This window comes from Pungitius pungitius, chromosome 4 (assembly GCF_949316345.1).
Source record: "Pungitius pungitius chromosome 4, fPunPun2.1, whole genome shotgun sequence".
NCBI lineage: Eukaryota > Metazoa > Chordata > Actinopteri > Perciformes > Gasterosteidae > Pungitius > Pungitius pungitius.
The window spans coordinates 13,946,492-13,968,622 of NC_084903.1; the positions used below are offsets into that span (position 1 = coordinate 13,946,492).

At 39.4% G+C, this 22,131-nt stretch overlaps 2 protein-coding genes across 4 annotated transcripts; one reads left to right on the top strand and one right to left on the bottom strand.

Moving 5' to 3' along the window:
* Positions 1-64: 64 nt before the first annotated feature.
* Positions 65-5,424, bottom strand: tex9 (testis expressed 9). 3 transcript variants are annotated; one of them, XM_037452385.2, is made up of 12 exons: positions 5,289-5,424; positions 3,363-3,490; positions 2,923-2,986; positions 2,758-2,834; positions 2,486-2,531; positions 2,257-2,339; positions 1,940-2,106; positions 1,651-1,742; positions 1,363-1,536; positions 1,138-1,272; positions 280-414; positions 65-196 (listed from the first exon to the last, which is right to left on the bottom strand). In XM_037452385.2, the coding sequence occupies exons 2-12, from the start codon at positions 3,449-3,451 to the stop codon at positions 107-109; spliced, it is 1,152 nt and encodes a 383-aa protein (XP_037308282.2). In that variant the 5' UTR covers positions 3,452-3,490; positions 5,289-5,424; the 3' UTR covers positions 65-106. The 3 variants fall into 3 exon arrangements, with proteins under 3 accessions (XP_037308282.2, XP_037308272.2, XP_037308265.2); XM_037452375.2 differs by lacking the exon at positions 5,289-5,424 and adding an exon at positions 4,979-5,117; XM_037452368.2 differs by lacking the exon at positions 5,289-5,424 and adding an exon at positions 4,245-4,353.
* Positions 5,342-21,217, top strand: LOC119196519 (DNA-binding protein RFX7-like). Its single transcript, XM_037452278.2, has 9 exons — positions 5,342-5,478; positions 9,119-9,152; positions 11,435-11,520; positions 11,783-11,905; positions 13,057-13,173; positions 13,683-13,767; positions 13,850-14,063; positions 14,763-15,043; positions 15,576-21,217. Exons 1-9 carry the CDS (start codon positions 5,357-5,359, stop codon positions 18,738-18,740), a joined length of 4,227 nt encoding a protein of 1,408 aa, XP_037308175.2. The 5' UTR covers positions 5,342-5,356; the 3' UTR covers positions 18,741-21,217.
* Positions 21,218-22,131: the final 914 nt, after the last annotated feature.

A 22,131-nucleotide genomic window follows, 5' to 3' on the forward strand; every position in this document is an offset into this window, starting at 1 on the left:
TTAGACTGGAGTGACAGGATGTTTATACAAATCATTTCAGAAAAGATCTGAGGCTGTCTGGTGACTAAAGTGACAACAATTAAGAGAAACATTGCTCAGGCTAAATTCAATTGGAACCCAAAGTCTTCCCCCAGTCTAGAGCTTTCATGAACTCGTCCTCTGTGAACGACAACAGCTTGGCAGCTTCAAAATGCATCTGCACAAAGAAAAACAGTTGGTTATTGATTAAACTATGAACAGGGTGTGTATCCACAGGGTGTATGAAAGAGAGACACAAACCTTTTGTCTTTTGAGAATGTCAATCAGCTTCTGCTGTTTCTTGAAACCCACAACAAGTTCTGTTTTCTGTTTTTTCAGCATTTTGTTTTCAGCAAGTAGATGTTCTTTACTGTGATGTTCTTCGCTTATCTTGTCCTTATTCAAAATGATTTAAAAGAATGCAATTAGTAGAAGTAAAGCAGAGCCTGACTTTTGCGTGACCTAATAGATCCATTGCAAGCAATAAAAAAATACATATCAAAATTCAGTCAAACTTCGTGTGAATCCATGAGGCTAAATGCACTTCCCTCTTCGAGTACCATATTCCACGTTGTCCTCAGATATCTAAGTGTCAACTCTGCAGCCTAACATTGAACGGCCATACATACATACAAGCCTCTGGATCATGAAGGTCTATTATTTACCTTCAGTTTATTATGTTACAGAGCTCCCTGTTTCAATCTCCTTAATGTGGAGCTTGTATCTTCTAAAAGAATCAATTATCATTTGACCTCAAAAATGTTGCTTCAGTCATACTCTGATCATAAACTATAATACTATGACATCATGATAACATGGCTTTGGAATTTTAATTAATGACCCCTGTCACACAACACATTTTGCTGCTATAGCCTGTGCAATTGGAGAATATATATTTGTTGAATTCAAATAAATGTTTGATTCTCTGATTGTTATTTTTTAACAATGAAATGTTTGATTCGCGGTATTGTGTATCATACGATCATTTTAAAAGCACACTAGATTTACACAGTTTAGAAATAAGGTTAGTTTAGAGAGAATACTGTTAGCTCACAAGTCAGTAACCGTTTAACAGTATGAAGCATGAATTAGTTTGTTTGTCAGCACTAATTTCCAAACCTTGTTCATCTGTTTCATCTTGTTGAGCTGAGTCTTCAACCTCTCCACCTCTTCCAAAGCTCTGTTCAGACGAACCTCCACAGTGCCGTGGACGGACGCTGCTTGTTTGTGGGATCTAGTCAGATTTTCTATTTCCTGCACAGCACAAAGCCACGAAATGGTCCTCTATGAGCACTTGAGTAATGGAAAGTGGTGTAACATTGTCAGCATAGATGTTGAACAGACCTTATCTAATGCAGACACTTGTAGTTGCAAACCGTCACATTTTTTGTCGGACTCCTCTGCTAAAGCTCGGTGCTTTTCAATCTGTGTCTGCTGGATGTTTGTAGTTTTCTGCAGTCTGGCACGTTCATCCTCAAGTTCTTTCATTTTTGCACTAAGTTTAGCGTTTTCATCATCCTGAAAGAGCAGTCACATGTTCCATGTCAAGTCTAGAAGGCTCGTGGCTGTTTCACTTAAGCTCTGTCCCCCTTTGCTGGCAGCTCGCTGAATCCTTGTCTATCAACAAATTACCTTCTTGTAATATTCACATGAGAGTTGATCCAGTTCTTCTTGCATGATCCGCAGTTTTGCTTTCAGAACTCGTATTTGAGCATCTGAAACGCCTTAACAAAACAGAGCAACACAGTTAGACTTCTGTACACCTGAAAAATGACTCAACCGCCCAAAGAAATATTACATTAAGAGTATTTGAGTAATTCAAAGATAAAGATAAAATGAAATGTCTTTTCATAAATATTTGCAAAAATGTATCATCACTGTTAATTAAACAAAACTTGGGTTTACGTTTCACAACTATTACCAGATGCAACATCGTCTCCAGCATTGTTCTCATAGTCCACAACATCTTCATGAACCACAATGCTATCGTTCATCTTCTCCTCCATGCTCCTTATTGTCTTTGCCAGGAAACAATCATCTGCGTCTTCCTCTGCTGTTAAATCCGCCACATGAGATGTCGTTGGTGTTCTGAAATGAAGCAAACAAAGTAGAAACGTTTACCAGTCTCATGAGGAAAGTTAATGCAGAATTTATTTTAACAGAATGCATTAAATGCTGTGTTATTTTATCATAAATTGAACTGGTTCTAAACGAGTCATCATTTCCATTCAAACTCACGCTGTTTTGCATTGAGGCTCTTTTCTTTGTTTTCCTGTACACATGTTGTGGGGTGTTGATGTAACTCTTTTTTTGACCACAACCTAAGTGGGGGGATGGCAATTAGAAACAGCACAATGACATGTAGGCTTGTAGCATAAAGAAACGGCATTTGCAGATTGTAAACTAATCTGTTGAGCAAAGTATTTCCAGCTTTAAGAAATACAAACATAATAATGAGAACTGATACCTTATCACCAGGCTCCAGCATCGCGCTCCGATGAGGCTTTATTTTCCTGTAGGTGAATAGACAGACATATATGTTGGAAGTATATATAAACACATATAAACACACATTAAGAAATAATAACATGTTAATTAAGTTCTTTCCTTCTAAACAAATAATATGTATATGACCTGTATAGAGGCAGTAATTAATGTAAGAAAATGCACTAAAAAGTTAATAGCCATTCTTGTGACATGCCCAAGCCTCCAAAGATCTGATCCTCAGATATTTATTACCTTAACTCGTCTTCATCCTCAATGTTTGTTAGAATGAGGTTGGACAAGGGTTTTGATAGAACTTCACTCTGTTGTCTCTAAAATCAGATTAACAGCAGGAGCTAGATTCACTTTATAAAGCAAGTCTTCACTCATCAAAATGTCATTACATGGATAATATCTTACCATAAGTTGTTCTGCCTGTCTTACTAGGTCTGCTGTTTTGGCTTCCAGCTCTGCATTTAAGAGTCTGAAAGAAATAAACAGGGAATAACAATAGGTGGATTTTAACATGTACAAAGATTTCCAGGGCTACAGGACTGCAAGAGATACAAAACGTCTTTGTAATACTAGTCTTACTAAGAATTAGTGCCTTATGGCGTATTTAATAGATAGAAAATCTAGTTCAGACTTTAGACACGTTAACTCTTACTTGTGGTAAAATGTTACGTACGTTTTTGTTTTATGAGGTTAAACATGATGAATTTCCCTCTCAGATGGTTTGTTGACTTAATCAAGTGGTGCCGATTGAGTCAAATAGAGTTTTAACAGTGCATAAGCAGAATGTGCACCATGTTCAATGGTTTTCTGAATAAGTGGATCTCCGCTTCAAACGGGGCTCTTACTTGTATTGTTGTTCCTTAGCAGAAAAGTCATCTGAGGGCTTCTTTGTGGGACCAGAGGCAGATTTTGCCTGCGGTCTTACCTCAACCATCTTGGATCTCACAGCCTTGTTGCTAGAAGACGGACGTTTCTTGGGATAAACAACACAATGCGGCAGACTTTGCAACATCAATTTGCAAATATTAAATTTCACGTTTTATGACATTGGATTATAATTTTAAATAATTTGCTTTAAATCTCAGCCTTAACCATGCATTAGCAGCCGAACAGAAATGGCATTTAATTGTTCCACGGGGAGCCTTTACAATTTCTTCTTTCAACTACTAAATGTTCAGCTCGGTACAACTACTGCAATTCTTTAAAAACAAGTTAAAGGATGTTTGTTTTTGCTGTATGTTTATATTAACAACAAATAGATTTGATCAGTTTTTAAAAAAGACACTCTTCAAACGGCACTTCAAACGAAAGTTGCACCATATTGTAGAACTGTAGACAGACAATTTGGCTCCTTACATTAAATCTTAAATGTTTTGTGAAAATTAAATTAAAGTAAATTGTGACGATGCTGAAAAACTTGGCTGCATTGGCACTGCGGCAACACACAAGAGCATTCTTTTAATTTGTGATGTTAATATACATAACACAACTCATTCTATTTCCCTCTATCTCAAAATTGATTTTTATTGTATTTGGAAAGAGATCAAACTGATAAGAGTTCAATTAAACCTCGCCAGGCCTCATATTAGTGGAGGTAGCGTGACGAGCAATCTGGCGTTAGCTCCAGTTACTGTTGACACAAGTCCGGAAACAAATATTTATCGTTAGATTTCAACTGTTGCTGTTGGCCTAAAAAGAGTTTTGGTTGAAACAATGAGTCTACACACCTGCGAGACGGCGGACTGAGACGGTCGGATCTTTTTATCTAAACTTCTTTCAGCCATTGTGAAATTAGGGAAAGACGCGGCTCAGGTCGCTTAGCAACTAACGTGCACAGTACGGTAGCCTCGTGGGGACATTTAAGGGCGATTTTAAACACAGGTTAGGGCTTGGGCTTGAAAGGGGGCAAGGAAGTGCCTGACGATTCATTTTTTTCCAAATGTGTATATATATATATATTTATTTCCTGCCCGTTTGGTAGTTTGTATTTGCACCATACATAAAGTACAGTAGAAATATGAGGTAGCATGGAAATACTTAAGTGCAAACTACTTAGTTCCAACCACTAGTAGTTCTCAGATAATATTGCCTGCGGATATTGTGCAACATATTCTCAAATAAAGGTACAGTTTAGCAAACGACCACAAACCATCCTCGTTTGGGCCCCCTAGTTGCTTGTATCCCTATGTTGGTAATCCATAAAATCAGAATAGTAATTATTATTATTATTATAATCAAGATTTCTATTACAACACAAAGTATTACGATTATATTAATCATTGGTCAATAATATTTTCCTTATATTTCTGTATATTTTTTACTTTACTATTATTCGAAATTATAGCATCCATATTTTTCAACTGACATTCATAGTAACGTGCTCTGTAACGTCTCCTTTCATGTTGTTTGTTAATGCTGCGGGTCTTCGTGCGCATGCGCATGTCGAACAGCGAACACTCACCATGCACACGCAGAGAGGTCCCATAACGTGAGGAGCACCGCAGGGCAGAGCACGCCGCAGGGACGAGCTAGGTGCCTTGCAGCTCTCCGTTTCCTATTTACACCCCGTGCACCATGTCACGTTTGACAGCGACACGTCGTTTTAGTTGATAAGCGTCTTTAATTCATCAAGTGTTGGATACTTGCGATGTCGGAGTCGGACTGGATGGCAACAACATCAACAACAACAACAACAACAACAACAACAAAAACAACAATGCGCGCTGCTGTCCCATTAGCATCGCGACGCCCTCCGGTCCATGCTGTCTGACCTGAGTTCACACCGTCTGCGCCTCTCCGCCCCCCAGTCGAGTACCCGCTCGTACGGAGGCCCAGCGTGATGGCCGAGGAGGACCCCCAGCAGCACGCGGAGCGCGGGGCGAGGAGTCAGCCGGGCCTGCTCACCGGGCTGCAGGGCGCTGAGGCCAGTGCGCTGCAGCTGAGGATCAACAACTCCATCTGGTGAGGAAGCGTTCACGCACTACCGCTGTGCACGCGAGGATATTTTCAGGGTGGAATTATTATCAGGTTAATACAATTTGATCTGAGGCTTTTTTTAAATGATTGTTCTCATCACACAGAGGTTAAAGTATTAAGTAAGAGTAGTAATACCACATGTAATAATGCTTAATTACAAGTATTCCTCCATCAATATCTAGCTACTATGTGAAAAGCAATGTCTGCAAAATGAAGTATAAACACCGCACTTGTTGAGCAGACATTTTATTTAATTGTATTGTATTCTTATAGCGCACAAATCACCAAGAAAAATTCAGAAATTTGTAAGTAATAGATTAGTATATATTTAATGTCTGAATATCTAATAAAATAATGTGTAAGTACACAGCACATTTCAGCTGGTGTTTATATTGTCCCAATCTTGTTAGTGTTAAATCAACACTCAACAAACTGTTAACAATTTAACGGAATAAGTGTAAAAAAAAATCTGCTCCTTGTTAAATACAACATCATTTAGCTGATGCTTTTATCAAAAGCAACTTATGTTGCATTCTTAACACATGGTGTTTACATTTTAGCCCAGGTTGTAATTCAGGGTTAGGTGTATTGCTCAGGGACACTTTGACATGGTACATGGGTAAGCCAGGATTTGAACCAACAACCCGGTGGTTCCTGGCACTGTGACACTGTACAGTTACATTTCAATCCGATCAAAGAGTTAACTTAACTCTACTAAGTGTTGCAAATGAATCTGATCTTGACACTGGATGATGACCTCAGCTCTTTTGTACAATTGACCCTGTAAGAGTTGAATCTTTTCGCAGTGTGATTTCAACTCTGCACTTCAACACTTTTACCTAACACCGGAAAATTAACTCTACGGATTTTGCCGTGTAGCATACATTTATAGTTAATCAAGTGAAAGTCAATGCTTTTGTTAAACAACAACAATGCATCATATATTTTATAGGCGTATCATTTGTATCAATGTACAATATATTAAACTGTAAAATATACCTGTCAGATACATTTGATTGAGTAAGAAATACAAACAGTTGAAATTCTTTGAGGTAGAAGCGATATTGAATAGAAGTGTTAGATTCGTTCACTAGTATTAGAATCACTCATGTAAAGATCAAGTGTTTGTAGTGGTTGGAAGCTGACAGACAAACCTATAAAGCTCTTCTTGTGATCAATGACTGGTTTTTACGGTGGGCGTTGAGTTAGACAGTGTTGCAATGTAATTAAATTAATTAACTCAGGAAGAATTATGTAGTTACATGTCTTGTTACATTACTCCTCTATTTGCAGCTTCAGTTCAGTCAAAGCAACTTCAAACAACTCAAAAGATGCCTCAAGTTTGTAACCCTGCCGCCATATTTTAATTATTTAATGCCAAATTCAAGCGCCGCCCACCTAACATAGCAGACCTTATAATGTTACAGTGGAACAGTACTCTAAAATATGTAAGCATTTGCGGTGAGAAGTAGGCCATACCGTAACAGAATCTTAATTCCTATTTGATCGACATTGACTATTTTTAATTAAAAGCACAACATTTGGCAGATATAGTGACAGTTTGAGCATGAATTACTAAAATATACTTTTATAAGTTAGCAACTGTAGCCCTAATGCTCCTGAAATAAAAATCTGATATTGTAATACATGATAATATAAATATGATGGAGTAATTCTGCTTCAGTACTTTCACTCATTGAACATTTCGACTGAAGGGCCGTAACTTGTCAGAGTATTTTTTCTTTTACTTAAGCAAAGGCAAAGTTCATTCCATCCTTCACCTCAGACCTTTGTTTTCTTTTGCTAGCTTATTTATTTGTTTGGCACATAAGTTACTGTCACCGTAATGGTGATCTACATTCAAGGGTCCTGTATTTGCATTGTGAAAACACCACCGGCATGCTGACACCAACAGCTCCAGTGTGTCGCTCATGTAACCCTTGAAATAAAAATATAATGACATGTTTATTGCCAAGATCTGTTTTTGAAAACCACTCACATCTACCAGACATAGCCATGATATTATTCAAATGATTCGCATACCAGTTTATTTAAAAGAGCTCCCTGAGCTCACCTGTCCCTTTCCCTGGTTTTAGGCTACAAATAACTATTTCCAAAAAAAAGAGAGAAGCACATGATTACAAATGACCTCAGAGTATGAAATTACCAGTTTTAAATAAGCAGGAATACTCATAAAATAAAAAACACTGAATCACTGCATGATGGAAAAGGAAAATGAATTAAAACTAAATGAATGCAGCTAGTCAATTTAACAACTTGTGTATAATATAAATAATATAGAAGTTGTTGTTAGTATTCAAATACATCTGTTGGATATAATGTTGTATTGATTAATTGAATGATGTTGTGGGGTTCAAATGTGTCACATTAGGAAAAATAATTAATTTCTGTTAACCACTGGTAGCACATATAGTGTGTATGGTTGGGGTTATTTAAGGCTGTGTTTTGACTGAGAGAAGCCTTTTTCATCTGAATGTGAATGAACCCAAGTAACATTTTAATGTCAAACTACTAGAAAGCACAACAGTTCAGAGGTGAAACGTCTGCAGGAAAACCTCAGCAGAAACATGTCACCATGACAACATAAGGGGATATCGGAAATTTTGTCCTGCTCCCTAAATCTTTAACCTTTAAGAGGATTAGACCCTAAATATTGATGTTGACTTGAGCGGCTGAGTGGTTCATGGTAGAATGAGACCGTCTTAGTCAGGGTTAGTAGGTTCATTTGCAGCTATACTGTCACAATGTTTTCATCCCCAATGATAAACTATAGTGAATTGCTATTTTTCCTGCTGCTTTTCAGTTAAGCCACCCAATCAGAGACAGAATTACACCGGAATATTATACATAGTTTGATTTAAAGTTATCAATTATTTTTTGATTCAGAGCCTCAGGTGTCACTTGGCATCTCTTGTAAATCTGCCTAACAAACAGCTTAATGTCAGCCTTTCGGCACTGAGAGATCCGTAGCTCCTTAGTAACAGTGAATTAAGGTGAACTGTTCTTGTGGTGGCCTATAACAAATCTGATTGTGACCTGTCTTGTGGGGCCAGGTGACAGTCGACACAACCTGACCTGTCCGCAGATGAGGATTTAGACCCGGAGAAGTTGAATTCATGTGTCTTGGTTTGAACCTGAGTTATTAATTATTGGTTTAAATCTTCTACCGCTTGTCTTTGCATGAATAAGTTCTCTAATGTATTTCATTTGTTCTGAAACCTTTGTCTGAACAGCATGGAAAGTACAGTCCTCCTTCAATTGTAGAATATACAATAAATACACATTATTTAAGGTTGAGAGTCCATTAAAAAAATCAAGTTTATACTTTAAGAGATATATACGTGTGTGTGTGTCCTATACATATAATAGATCTACTGACTCTTGATATAATGTCAGAGACAATGTTGCCATAGTGGCCGCCTCTCTCCCTCTTTTTTACATGTGACATGTGTTCCTAGTCCTGGGATACATGATCTGAGAGATGCTGGAGGGAGGGTTGTCTCATGCCAAACATTCCTCTGCTTTATAAATAAATACACTTTAGACACAAGCGTTCATGTTACATAGGCTTGATACTAATTCATGCTTTGTCTCTGTTTTGCAGTAAATCGGTTCAATCGAAAGTGGAAACAATTCTGGTGAGTTTCATTGACTTGATTTAACTCACAAAATGTGTTTCTTCGTTTTAGTTAAATCATCTCAAAAAGTAATAAAAAAGAGAGGCAAAAGAGGCAAAGTGATGTTCTTTTAAATTATGTTTTCATTGTCTTTTTTTCAAAACCAAAATGTATTTATGAAACAGCAAATCATCACATTTACCGAGATTTTAGTTTTTATATCAATAATGTTTTTGATGTCTATAATAATCTATTAATAATAATAATATTATGATTATTCTAATAATCTATTATAATCAATAATGTTTTGAACACATATAATTGTAAATGTAAGTAAAGTTATAATGAGTCAAACATACCATAGAATACCAGCAGAATATCCAAGGATAATGTTTCAGCCTTTAATAAAACATTTATGGAGCCAAGGCTAGTAAATGTTGGCCAGGACTTTGGGAGCCCTTACGTAAAACTCTATATATAATGTGTCATGTCATGTAGTTGTTAATACAGACTGATTCATCTACCCTCATCCTTCTATAGCCTTTCAAAAAAAGAAAGTCAAAAATGTATTGTGACCTTGTGTAACCCAGTGTCGTCATCCTCCACTCTCCCTCCTGATCTCTCCTTGCTCTCACCAACTGTACAGCTATAAGAATACAGCATATTACTACAAACAACTACTTTATGCTTGCAGTGAATAGAAATCACTTTGTGGTGGTATTTGTTCCACTTTAACTTTCATGACTGTTTTCTGTTGAACATTTTCAAAGGAAAACTAAATTAAAAAAAGAATACTTTCAAGGGAGGTGACATCCTTCCCAGATGTTTGGAGCATGGCTTTGTGTTCAACAATGTTGTCCGCTGCCAACTAAACCAACAGGGTTTAAACTGCTCTTTCTTCTTCTGACATCATGGTCTTTTTCTTCTTTGAAGAGCGGCGATACAAGTGTCTTACTCTTGTAGCTCCAGACCGTGCCGATGATATTTAGTTGGCACACATCTTTGATAGAAGGCTAACAGTTCAGCCCCGATGATTTATTAAAGCAAATGAATCATTTTGGTTTGTGAAGGTCAGTAAAGGAGAATACATGATGTTAAGGGTTCCCATCCTCTTGATTGAAATAGTGTAGAGTGTATTCACTCAAGATAATTTGAATTACAGGAGAGTACATCACATGACAGAATCAAGCTTGAATATGTTAAGTTACCTGTGTTGGACGTACGTGTTACTACTGTTTGTGTTCCTACTGTTACATTTGACTGAGAATAGGACAGGATCATCATTTTCTCTTGACTATCTGAAAGGCCGACACTATTGAGCTGTGTCAATGAGGAGACCTAACAGCCTACTGTAGGGGTTTCCAATTGTTTAACTCTTGAGAGATAATTTGACAAAATAAGTGCTACTGGGAACACCTAGATTGTTCATGGCTAATAGCAGAGATAATTTACTTTTATGGTCCTTTAAAAACATTTCAGTCACCAAGGTTCAAGGTTCAAGGTTCAAGGGTGTTTATTTGTCATTACAATAACAAGTTATGCAATGAAATGCTTAGATCCCGCCCTCCCCAACATTGCAATACAATAATAAAAAAAATGTAAAACGAAATATACATCATATAACATATTAACACAATACCTCAATCATTGCCTCTACTTCAATCTTGCCAAATGTGAAGGCCTTCTTATATTCCACTTGGAAATAAAACCGACATGTTTTGACTTTGTCTATTGTTATTTTATGCTGTCATTGATAAGACATGCTGATCGGCCAACGCCGCCTGATGTCACAGCGTCAAATTAAACCTCATAATCATTCACACAGGGAGCTCGAGAGCTACTCGTTGGAGTCTGGGAGACAAATTCATCACAACGATAAGGTTAACAGGTGTAATGTCTACCATGGTCACCTTCTTACAGTTGGGCGTGTTGGCATGCCAACATGTGCTTACCAGCATTTAACACAAAGTACAGCTGGGAAAAAGTTGCAGGCTTTCCACAGTTATTGTCCTTCGTGTTAAAGGTTTCATGTGAGTCTCGGATTTCATTTTAAAGCATCTGATTGTTGTTGATGAACTGAAAACCACAAATGTGAACCTGCTGGTGGCAAAATCCCTCATCTTCTGGGGATCATGAATGTCTAGACAACATTTCTTAGCAGTCCATTAACTAAAGGCTCCGCAGGTGTAGCAGGACAACCTCTCCTTCTAAATAAATCCATTGCAGGAAAGCTCTTCACACTGATGAATAGAAAGGCCACATAAAAAATAAAGGCTATGTTCTTTTTTCCTTTATTTCTACAGCTGGATGTGGAGAAGTTCTCAGACATTGAAAAACTATACCTCTACCTTAAGTTGCCTTCTGGTCCAAGCAGTTGCATTGATAAAAGGTAAGAAGACACCTGCTTTCTCACAGTAGTTATAGAAAAATATACAGTTGATGAAGTGCAAAACAGCGTTTTGGTATTTAAAAGGTTTAGTAGGTGGATGATAAAGAATGGTAAAATAACAATGACACACACAGACAAAACTAGGTCATCGTCGCTGAGGATGATCTCTCAGGACTCAAAGAGGTGACAGACACCTGAGAGTGTTGTTCTTCTGCTTCGTCATTTATCAAACAATCAATCAATGGTCAACTTCTTCCCTCAGTGACCAGAGCGCCCTCTCCTCAAGCCGAACACAGCAGATGCATGCGATCAACTGGATCCGCCATCATTTAGAGGAATACCCAGAGACATCTCTTCCCAAACAGGAGGTCTATGATGAATACAAGTACGTGACAACTGGGGTTTTATTCTCATATAAATTGTTACAAAAGAAATAAAATGTATAACTCACAGAGACTAAATCAGATTATATTCTTATCTTTAGACTCCAATATGTATTGCAATCTGTTTCATTATTGTCCCCGGGTGGAGATTCTTTCTCTTCTAAATTACTGGCGGCTGAAGCGACAGTATAAATAGACGCAGCAGGCATGGGAATCACAGAGAGCACCATGTGTTGGTAATATTAGAATGGAAAGTCTGAGGGCCATTGAAATGCTCTGACAGTGTTGTGTAACTTTCTTTTTAACTCTACATAGATCAGAAATACAGTGCCCTCCAGAAGTATTGGCGCCTTTAGGACAGACAGATGAAAATGGTTTAAAGAGGCGTTATGTGCTTCACTTCTAAGCAAAAAACATTTGGTTTTCTACAAACAATCCTATCTGACACAAACTTTTTCAAATGGAAGTACTGAAATGAAATTCTGTAAAAAAGAACATTTTAAAATGACGCTCGCTTTATGTTAAGCAACCATAACACAGAAATGTAAATTTAGACGTATTTTAAATTTCTTTTGCTTCCTATAACCGATTCCAGTACCTGAACTTTCTAACACTGAGTACCCATCTTAAACAGTGCACAAAATAATGTTTTACCGTTTAAATGGTGGAAAATTACCCAATTGCTGTCGTTTTGCCGGCTGTGGCTCACTTTACACTCTCGCCACAGCCGACCTATTTGGTACTTTCAATGTGCAACTCTCACCACCACGAGAAAGAAGCAAGATGGCTCATTTGTTCAGAAAACTGAACGATTCTCAAGTTGATGATGGAAATAATGAGCCGTGGCGCAAATCTGTTCCTGCGTCCAGCGGCAGTGTCATATGGCACGACAGTGACGCAGTTGGATGTAAGGATGAACTGCAGGCTGCTATGTCAGCTTGGACTTCAGAGTTAGGGACCAGGATACATTTTAAAGGTATTTTGTCTCACTCCGATATTCTTATTAATATAAGCCAAATTATACCAACAAACAAAATGCAGCAAAGAGAGACTGATGCTAGATTAACTTTGTAAGAAGATATGGTTGGTACTTAAATTATGTAAATGGAAATTTCTCTGTGATTTCATTTATTCTGTCTGTTATGTCTTTTAGGAGCTTCTGTGACAATCTCAACTACCACCCACTGAGTGCTGCAGATTTTGGAAAAATTATGAAAAATGTCTTCCCGAACATGAAGGCGCGTCGACTCGGCATGAGGGGAAAATCAAAATATCCTTCTGTGGAATGGATTGTAAAGGTCTGTCTATGACCAGAGACCATCTGCTCCTGCAGTTCATAAGCTCTCTAAATATAGATGAGAAATGAAATAAACTCCCCTTCCTCGGAAGCGGGAGCATAATACAGAGGCCAACGGGGGAGAGACCATGGTCTTAACCTTCATGACACAAGGGCCATTTGAAAATAAGCACTAATTGAAATGACCTCAAAATATTAAATACATATTAAGTTAAAGTAGATTTACTGCAGTAATTACAATATTGGAAACTCTTGAATATTCAACATTAAGCATGAATTTTCTTGTTTTCAGAACAAATCTAAAATCTTTATTTTTTGTTGAACTGAAAATTGATGAATGAGTTTGGGAAAATTAATTGTCCAATTATTTTCTTTTTAAAATCCAAACTTGAACCTAAACTGAAAAAAATGACATGAACCGTAGTTCATGTCATTAGTGCAGATGTTGGAATCACATGTTTTTGATCTTAACACCAGCTTACATATTGCTACAGTGGACTGAGGAAGAGGCCCTTTGTTCAAATGCCATCTTTACCCTCTTTGGACCTCCATAAAACAGGGGATGGGGTAAGAACGACGGAGATCCCCTTAAATCCTGTCATGCAATGTATCATTTATAAATGTAAAGACACAAATCTTTTGTGTGCAGCTCCAGTGTGATGTCTTAGAGTCCTCGAGCCAGCTGAGTAACATAAAGGAAGATGTGCGATTTGCAGCCTGTGATCTGGTGTGTGAGTGGGCCCAGAAGGTGCTGAAACGCCAGTTTGATGCCGTGGAAGACTTGGCTCGCTTCCTGATCGACAGCCATTACATCAGCAATAAGTCCCTGGCTGCTCTCACTATCGTCAGCGGCTCTGCAACAGGTCAGACGCTCTCTTAAGTCGGCCTTCTGCCACCTGTGCAAAAACAGGTCAACTGTGGCATCTTCAGGCGGCTACTTGCTAGTGCTCTTTTATGTCAGTTAAAGCTTTTTTTTCATGAGGACAGCTGTATTTTTAAAGTACCTCACACTTTTTCAGATTTTCTCGAGTCTCTGTTAAAGCATTTGCGTATATTGCATTAGATATGAAGAAAAACAAATCTTTCAGTCAATCCCCCAGGGGGGGTTGGAGTCAATCCAAGCATCCGGCGAGAGACAGGGTACCAATAACTTTCAGTATTATGGAAACAATTGCTGACATTTTTAAAGCCAAATGCATTTGCATTTAAATCACACTAGATGACTTAATTCATGAATTCACGACGCTGGTTGTATTACGTGCATTAAGTAATAGTAATTATTGCATTAATTGCATTATTAACAAATGTATGTTTTGTTTCATTTTAACTGTGTCTTCTTGGTATCTGGTGGGTGTTTGTATCTTAGCCCCTGGGTCTTGTACTCATTATTGTGTTAACGTTTTATAAATGTATTTATTGCATAGACACTTTTTTAACTACATGAACGTTTAGTATTAAAGACAATACGTCTGGATATTTTTCAATGAATTGTTATTATTATTATAAAATATACCTTTTAATAATTGAATGATGCATCTCTACTGATTTTTGTTTTTCCTTAGAGGTTAAGCCTCCACAGACGGGTTCGGCGTTCCTCCTCACTGCGGAGGCTCACTCCTTCCAGCCTCATGTGACCACCCTTTCCTCACCGTCTGTTGATGCGAAGCAGCAGCTCCAGAGGAAGATCCAGAGGAAACAACAAGAGCAGAAGCTGTACTCTCCTTTACCTGGGGAGGGACAAACCAAGAGGGCAGATGATAGTGTCCCATGTCCCAGCCCAACCCCTCCGTCACCTCAGCCGGCCATCGGCATCGTGGTCTCTGCCGTCCCGAGCCCCGTCACGGTGAGAGAGCAGCACTCCCAGCAGCATGTACGCCATCAGTCAAAAGTTTGGAAACATTTTCTCATTCAGTTTCATTCAGGTACTGTAGATTACACTGTTGTGGGAAACTTCTTCCATCTTTTGTATTTGCCACACTGCAGAGTAAATCTAAATAAAGTGGTACAAATATTATCTGTTAATTAGTTATGATATCATATAAGTAATCTCACCAATGCATTTCTGATATGAATGTAAAGCACCACTTTTATGAAAACCCATGGTTAGTCAAAACAGATTTATTTCTAATAAATTCACCATAACAGTAGGGTTAATGTGTTATCCACTTACATACAACATAATGCCCTCACATATGAACTAAATACAAAAACCAATTTTTGTAAATCCGAACTAATATTACAAAACAAAACAAAAATTTACAAAAAAAGTACATTCATGGGAACACCTCAATGAGAACGGATGGTATTCATGAATAAAAACAATACACGTTGTGCAACACTGATAGCACTTTCTGAAATACCTTCATTCCCTGCAGGTACAAAGAAGCAGGCAGCTGTTGTCCCCGAGCCCGATGGGAGCCGTAGAGAGCAAAATGCTGCCTATTAACATCCAAATGCTAACTCAGCCAGTCCAGACAGTGAAACCGAACCCCAAAACCCCACAAAATATTCTAACCAGTCCAGTGGGAGAACGCACAGCTCGGCAGCGCTATGCTCAAATCCTGCCAAAACCCGTGGCCACGACTGCTATCACTTTGCGCTCGCCCTCCACAATGATCATCGGCAGGAGCCCCGTCAAGACCGTGATGACCACATGTCATGTCAGCCCGGTCAGTTTGGTCCAGATGAAAGCCGTCTCACTCGCACCCAACAGCTGCAATATGACCACTTCCCCCGCAAACGCCACTCTGCGGCCGGCCTCCGCGGGCATTAGTTGTACTACGGTTGCAGAAGACATCCGTTCCAATCAAAGCATGAGGAGTACCTCTGCGGTCCCCAATCTGACCCCTTTCTCCGTTTCCGGGCAGACTCTTAACACTCAAAGCATCGATGTTGAAATGGAAGTTGAAGCTATACATGAATACAGCCAAATGCAAACTCCTGGTGCTGTTTTATTCCCTCAAGAGCCAATGGCAAATAGGCCTGGAGGGGCATTACAGAGGGCTGCCAGTGTGCCCATACCTCAGTCTAAAGGCTTCTTGGGCGTGGAGGACACATCCCTCACTAATTGCAATGGAGTTTTCTCTACAAGCTCTAACACTGTGGCAACGGTCAATGATGGCGCTAATAATACAAGGGCTCTGTACTTAACTCCCTCCACTGAAAACACCAGCGTTGTTTCTTCACTGAACACCAGCACACCACCTTCATTTGGGGGAAGCAGCAGTCTAATATCAGTAAAGGATGGTTTCCTGCCCGCTAAGAGCCTCAGGAAACGTTCAGGCCACAGTCCAGACTTTTCCCCCATCAAAAGGGCTTTTATACCCCAGCAGCCAATAGAGGGCGCTGCTGGTTATGGATATGGGATTAGAAACGTTGTCGGTGACATTCTCAGGCAAGGAGCCCCAACTAGACCTGAAAGTGCACCTGCTGCCAGAGAGATAGAGACAAAAATGATCAATCTCCCATGCGCTCACGTCCACGCACCCTGCACTTCCTCTGTCAGATGCAGCGGCTTCTACTCTGTTGCCAAAACACAGAGCTCAGTACAGAGAAAATGCATGTCCACTGTTATGGAAACTTGCACCTCAGCACATGGCGTACCTAATAACCCCAGCCACCAAACACATTCGGGTGTGGGTGATGTTAGGAGTTCAGCCACAGGGAGCCTGGAACAAGCTCAACAACATACCTATCCTTTGTCTATTCCTGTTACTACCCCCTTAGGCTTTTTGAATCCTAATCCAGCTTCATCGTCGAACCAGCTTTCCATGCAGACGGATACAGACTACTTCACCTTGGACGATGATGTGACTCAGGACAGCATTGTGGAGGAGCTGGTGCAAATGGAGGAGCAGATGAAGCTTAACAACCTGCAGGAATTTGGAGGCGGTGCCACACTGCAGGGCCAACAGGCCGTGATGCCAGACAACGCAATGTCTAACAACCAAACCATGACTTCTTACCATCACGTGGCAAACTGCCGCAGCAACCCGATCCATACTCCAACACAAACACCTACTCCAACTCCCACACCCACATCCGAAATGATGGGAGGGATCCAAGGCTTTACCAGCGAGAGCCCATTCTCCCGAATCGCCTCCACAACCCCAGTGGAGAGCGCACTGGGGAGCAGCCGACACACACCAGTTGGCACTCCCCACTCCAACTGCAGCAGCACCGTGCCTCCCAGTCCAGTGGAGTGCAGAAACCCGTTTGCTTTTACGCCCATCTCCAACTCCAGCATCACTGGTTTCCACGACGGCAGCACCATCTCCAGCAGTCCAGTCAAGCCCATGCAGAGGCCGATGGCAACCCACCCGGACAAGACCAGGCTGGAGTGGATGAGCAACAGTTACAACAGCAGCAACGGAGGCTTAAACAAAGCAATCCTCCCCAGCTACCAAAGCCTAATAGGTGACCACTTCCAAAAACCTCACGCTTTCGCCGTCCCTCACGCACGGCACCACGACAGCCATTTGGGGCGCTTGACTCCCATCTCGCCCGTGCAGCAGCAGGGCGCTAACATGGGCAAGCAGGAGGGCTTCGCTGTGCCGGCGCCTCTGGATAACAAATCTAACAACACCCCTTCTACTCCTTTTCGATGTCGCAGTGTAAGTCCTGCTGTGCATCAGAGGAACCTTCCCCATGTCCCCCGTTCAGTCGCGTCCCCTTTTAACTCTCCTGTGACCCCAGAGATGTTGAACATCTTTGCCCACGGCCAGACAAGTTTTGGGGTGAACAGCATGGCGCAGAGGAGCCATTCTGTACCGCTCAACATCATGATGCAAACTGAGGTCGGGCCCACGCCGGGACAACACTACAACAGCAAAAACATCTCTAATGTCCTTCTGAGCAAGCTGGATGGGGACCACGACGACAGTGTTCGGGGGCTGGGCATCAATCATTTATCCTCCAGCTACACTGCACGCATGAACCTCACCCAGATCCTCGAGTCCGACCCCAGCCTCTCCTGCAGTGACCACCAGTTCAGCCTGATGACCTCTGACTCCACCAGCAGATGCAGCTTGCAGAGGCAGAATGATCTCATCGAAAATGCCATTAATGAACAAATGATGCTCTCAATAGCTGACAGCCAAGTGCAATCTGCTTCTAGAGAGCAGCATCTACAACAAGCCCAGTCTATGTTGTTAACGTTGAGCTCACAGCAGCATCAAGAAGAACTGCAGCAGCAGTTGGATTTCAGCAGCACTGTGAAAGAGCTCCTGGCAGACAACAGCCTTACCGCTGGCAGTCAGCTCATGGACCCGGTGTCCGAGCTAACTGCGGGCACAGTGGATTTCCCTTGTGAAATCAGAATGACATCGGAGCTCTCCAGTAGTATCAATGACCTTAACGCATTGGACACAGACCTTCTGTTTGACCCCAACCAGCACCAAGGGCAATATCAACACCCGGCCGCAGAGGAGGAGTTTGTGAATGATGTGCTGTTTCAGCAAATTACCAGCGACACAGCACATTCAAGTGGACTTGATTGGCTGGAAAGCAAAGATCATCCAACTGTTGGGTTGATGAGTTAGAGCTTTTTTAGGTCATGTTGAACATGTTAACCTCTGTTTTGCGTGTGTCTATTTATCTTCAGGTGTTTACACTTTATAATGCAACTCTGGACGTATTTATGTTTTTTCTAGTTTAAAAGTGCCAGACGGAGCTGCAATGGCGCTGCAGATATCTGATTAAAATGCTGGTCATTTTCATTTAATCAGAGGATATTGCCTCACATTGTTTGATCAAGAGCATTTACAACAAGTTAAGAAAAGTTACCATACCCAAAAAATCTTTTAGATCTTTTAAAGAAATCACAACTGAGTCATGGATCTCTTAATGTAAAGAACCAAGACTTTTACTAAACTATTTCTTGATATCATTATGTCAAACTCTTAACAAAATCATAATGTAAAATATGTCTGCTGAACTAATAATGTGTCTCACATTTGCAACATTTGTGTGTGGATTGAAAAAAATGTATCAAGTTATCTTTGCAGAAGCATTAGGCATCAGTCTACTTTATGTAGATTTTCTATTGCTGAAAAAGATATTAACAAGACATGCTTGAGGGCCTAATTCACCCCTAGAAATCTATTTGATATATTCTTATGATCTACTGGAGTTTGCATAGAGCATAAAATAGTTTGATGGAGTACAGTAACACTTGAAGTCTAACTAATTCCTAAAAGAAAGTGATCACTTTCCACATTTTCAAGCTTTGAAATATTGTTCATTTTTTCGTGACAGTCATCGCACTCTGTGCCTCTCTGAATTTAAAGAGTCAACTGAGAGAATCTCTAATGTCTTAGTCACCCTTAGAATCAAACGTCTCAATACACAGCTCAGAATACTTGATGATATCAATAGTAGAATTAGACCTTTTGCTTGTTTTTGGTTTTAGAGCCACACTTTTCAAACGTTGGAAAAAAATGAGAAATTGTGTTGAACTTTAAAGTAGCAGAAACTCTAATGAAGATCTTTTATTTAAATGGGAAAAGCATTTCTTTGTAAACTGTTAAGTCCATAGAGATATTAATAAAACCAGCACAAGGGGTCTGCTCTTGACTACCTGTAGATCAAAATGGAAAGAATCAATTAAAGAAACCATTTGATAAAAATTAAACTAAACCCCATAAATGTGGGGTTCCTGCACTTTGAGACTATGATTCTTTGTAACAGAAAAGTTATGGGACAAATATTAATAACAATTTCCCTTAGAATTCAGAAAATGCATTTTGTATTGTTTGCACATACCTTCTTTAATTCAAAGGTGAAGGTTTTTATCTAATAAAGGCTTGAGTAAATTCTTTAAACTGCAAAACTGAACTCCTTGTTTCAAAAAACTTGAATACTTTTTTCTTCTAATGTAGCACTCATACCGCACTGACAATCTGAAATGCTTGTATTTCTTTACATAAATGCACCAATTTTAATTTTAATAATAGAGGAACGTGTTTAACTGCGTGGCCTTAGTGATTTATGAAATCACTGGTCATATATGAAAGTCCTTTTGTGCACTGATGAAGAGCTGTGTGTGAAGAAGTCATGCACCCTGATGAGATGAGAATGACGTTTGCTCCCTGAAGGTTTTGGTTTCTGAGCCTTATGTCCATACCAAAGACTAACTGTTAAACATAACCTGCAAAAACATGCACTAAGATACTGACATACTGAGTTATGTTTGGTTACAGCCATAACTATTATATTCTGTAATGTGATAAATACAATGGAATAGCTTAAACATCTGGGACAGTTGCATCATTGGAAAAACATTTCTTTATATAATCAGGACAATGTCGAGGATCGTTTGTATACTGTTGACGCTTTAATATAACTAACTAAATAATGTTTTATGGAGGCAAAATACACTGTAATTTATCCTGTTTGACTTTGTTAGCATTAGAGAATGTTTCATTTTATTTTCAAACAGAGTGTTTGTGTTTTCTGAGTGCGTTGTTTGTACATAAGAGGTTGTGAACCATATAATCTTGGGAATTCACAATAATCTGACTTGCACTGTAATGATGTTTTCTAGCATACATTTTAGGGGTCATAGCATATTACCAAATATCATATGCGCTACTTTGTTTCAACTGATGATTTGTCTTATGCGGTGGATAATTTGAATATTTCACACAACTATCAAAATTCAAAACTTTCAAAATGTGAAAAATTTTGGCAGGAAAATGTACCAGAAAATATTTAATCATGTTTTTAACAATATTAAAATATTAACATAAAACAATCTGGAACTATAAGATGTAATACAAACGTCATAAATATTATGAACATTGTGTTGCTAAAATATTGCGTTGGATTATACATTTAAAAACAAATTACATTTCTGCAAAGCGGAGTATGTATGTAATATATAATCTCATTTGGAGTATGATTTTCTTATTTATGTTTTAGTTAGTCTTTTCTGTGTCTGTGAAAAAAAAACAAAGCAATTATTTGATTACCACTGGTTTGTGTTTGAAGAAGACTTTACCCTTCCTCTTGCTGAAAGTGGTTCAGAGCTGTAGAACTGCACTGTTGTGTTACAAGGGATTTTTTTATACGGGGAAGTGCTTGTTGATACTGCTTTTCAAAGAGTTTTTAAAACAATAAACCATTTTAAGTACATCATTACCCTGGAATCTGTGTTTTTTTCTTACATTAGAGACTTGGAGCTGCACGAACGAGGAACACACGCATGGTTTTAATTTGTGATCAAATGTGTTACAATGAACTATAAAAAGCTCCTTTTGCAGCTGCGACCCCCTGACGGGTCAACTGCAACTTAAACTGTCTGAATAAGTACGCAACTTATGACAACCTAAAGCGTCTCCGTCCTGTTCTGTAGCCATCTACTGTACGTTTCTGTAGATCTTCTGTGCTTGAGCCAGACCATTGGCTAAAGTAACAGCTTGCCTGACATGGCAGGACTACCAGTGAGTGATCTGAGGTGTCCTAACCTCCAATCAATCACATTTCAACCTTCAAAAAGGTTGTACGGCCACTTGTTGAATTGGAAGGTGTCCTTCAACCGCTTGTTTTCTGTAGCTCGATGACGTCATATTCAGAGCGTCTCTTTCTGCTGCTGTTTGATGGGAATGAATAGTTGAAGGCCTTCTGACAACAAAGCTGTGAATCCGAGGGTTGGATTCCATGCCGTGTCCAACTTTGTCACTCACAGCATTGTGTGGGGAGAAGAATGCTGGTTTCTACAGAAGAAAGAGAGCAGACGCTCTTGCGGCGATAAGCTTAATATAAGACAGAAGGAAGGAAAATAAGGTTTTAACCTAACAATTGTAACTGAAAATGTCTTCTTAGAACATATATCTACTTAGTATATTGTGTTTTGCTATGAACTCAGAAGATTTTCATCATTTGTATTAATAAAGATACTTGATTTGTGTATTTAAATATTGTGCTACTATT

Coding starts and splice junctions, on each gene's coding strand:
- tex9 (XM_037452368.2), bottom strand. CDS start 4,301: ATGGCTGAAAGAAGTTTAGATAAAAAGATCCGACCGTCTCAGTCCGCC. Junction 415..1,137: donor AGATGAAACAGATGAACAAG/GTTTGGAAATTA, acceptor ATTTTGAATAAG/GACAAGATAAGCGAAGAACA. Junction 197..279: donor ACATTCTCAAAAGACAAAAG/GTTTGTGTCTCT, acceptor TTCTTTGTGCAG/ATGCATTTTGAAGCTGCCAA.
- LOC119196519 (XM_037452278.2), top strand. CDS start 5,357: ATGGCCGAGGAGGACCCCCAGCAGCACGCGGAGCGCGGGGCGAGGAGT. Junction 5,479..9,118: donor AGGATCAACAACTCCATCTG/GTGAGGAAGCGT, acceptor TCTGTTTTGCAG/TAAATCGGTTCAATCGAAAG. Junction 11,521..11,782: donor AGCAGTTGCATTGATAAAAG/GTAAGAAGACAC, acceptor TTCTTCCCTCAG/TGACCAGAGCGCCCTCTCCT.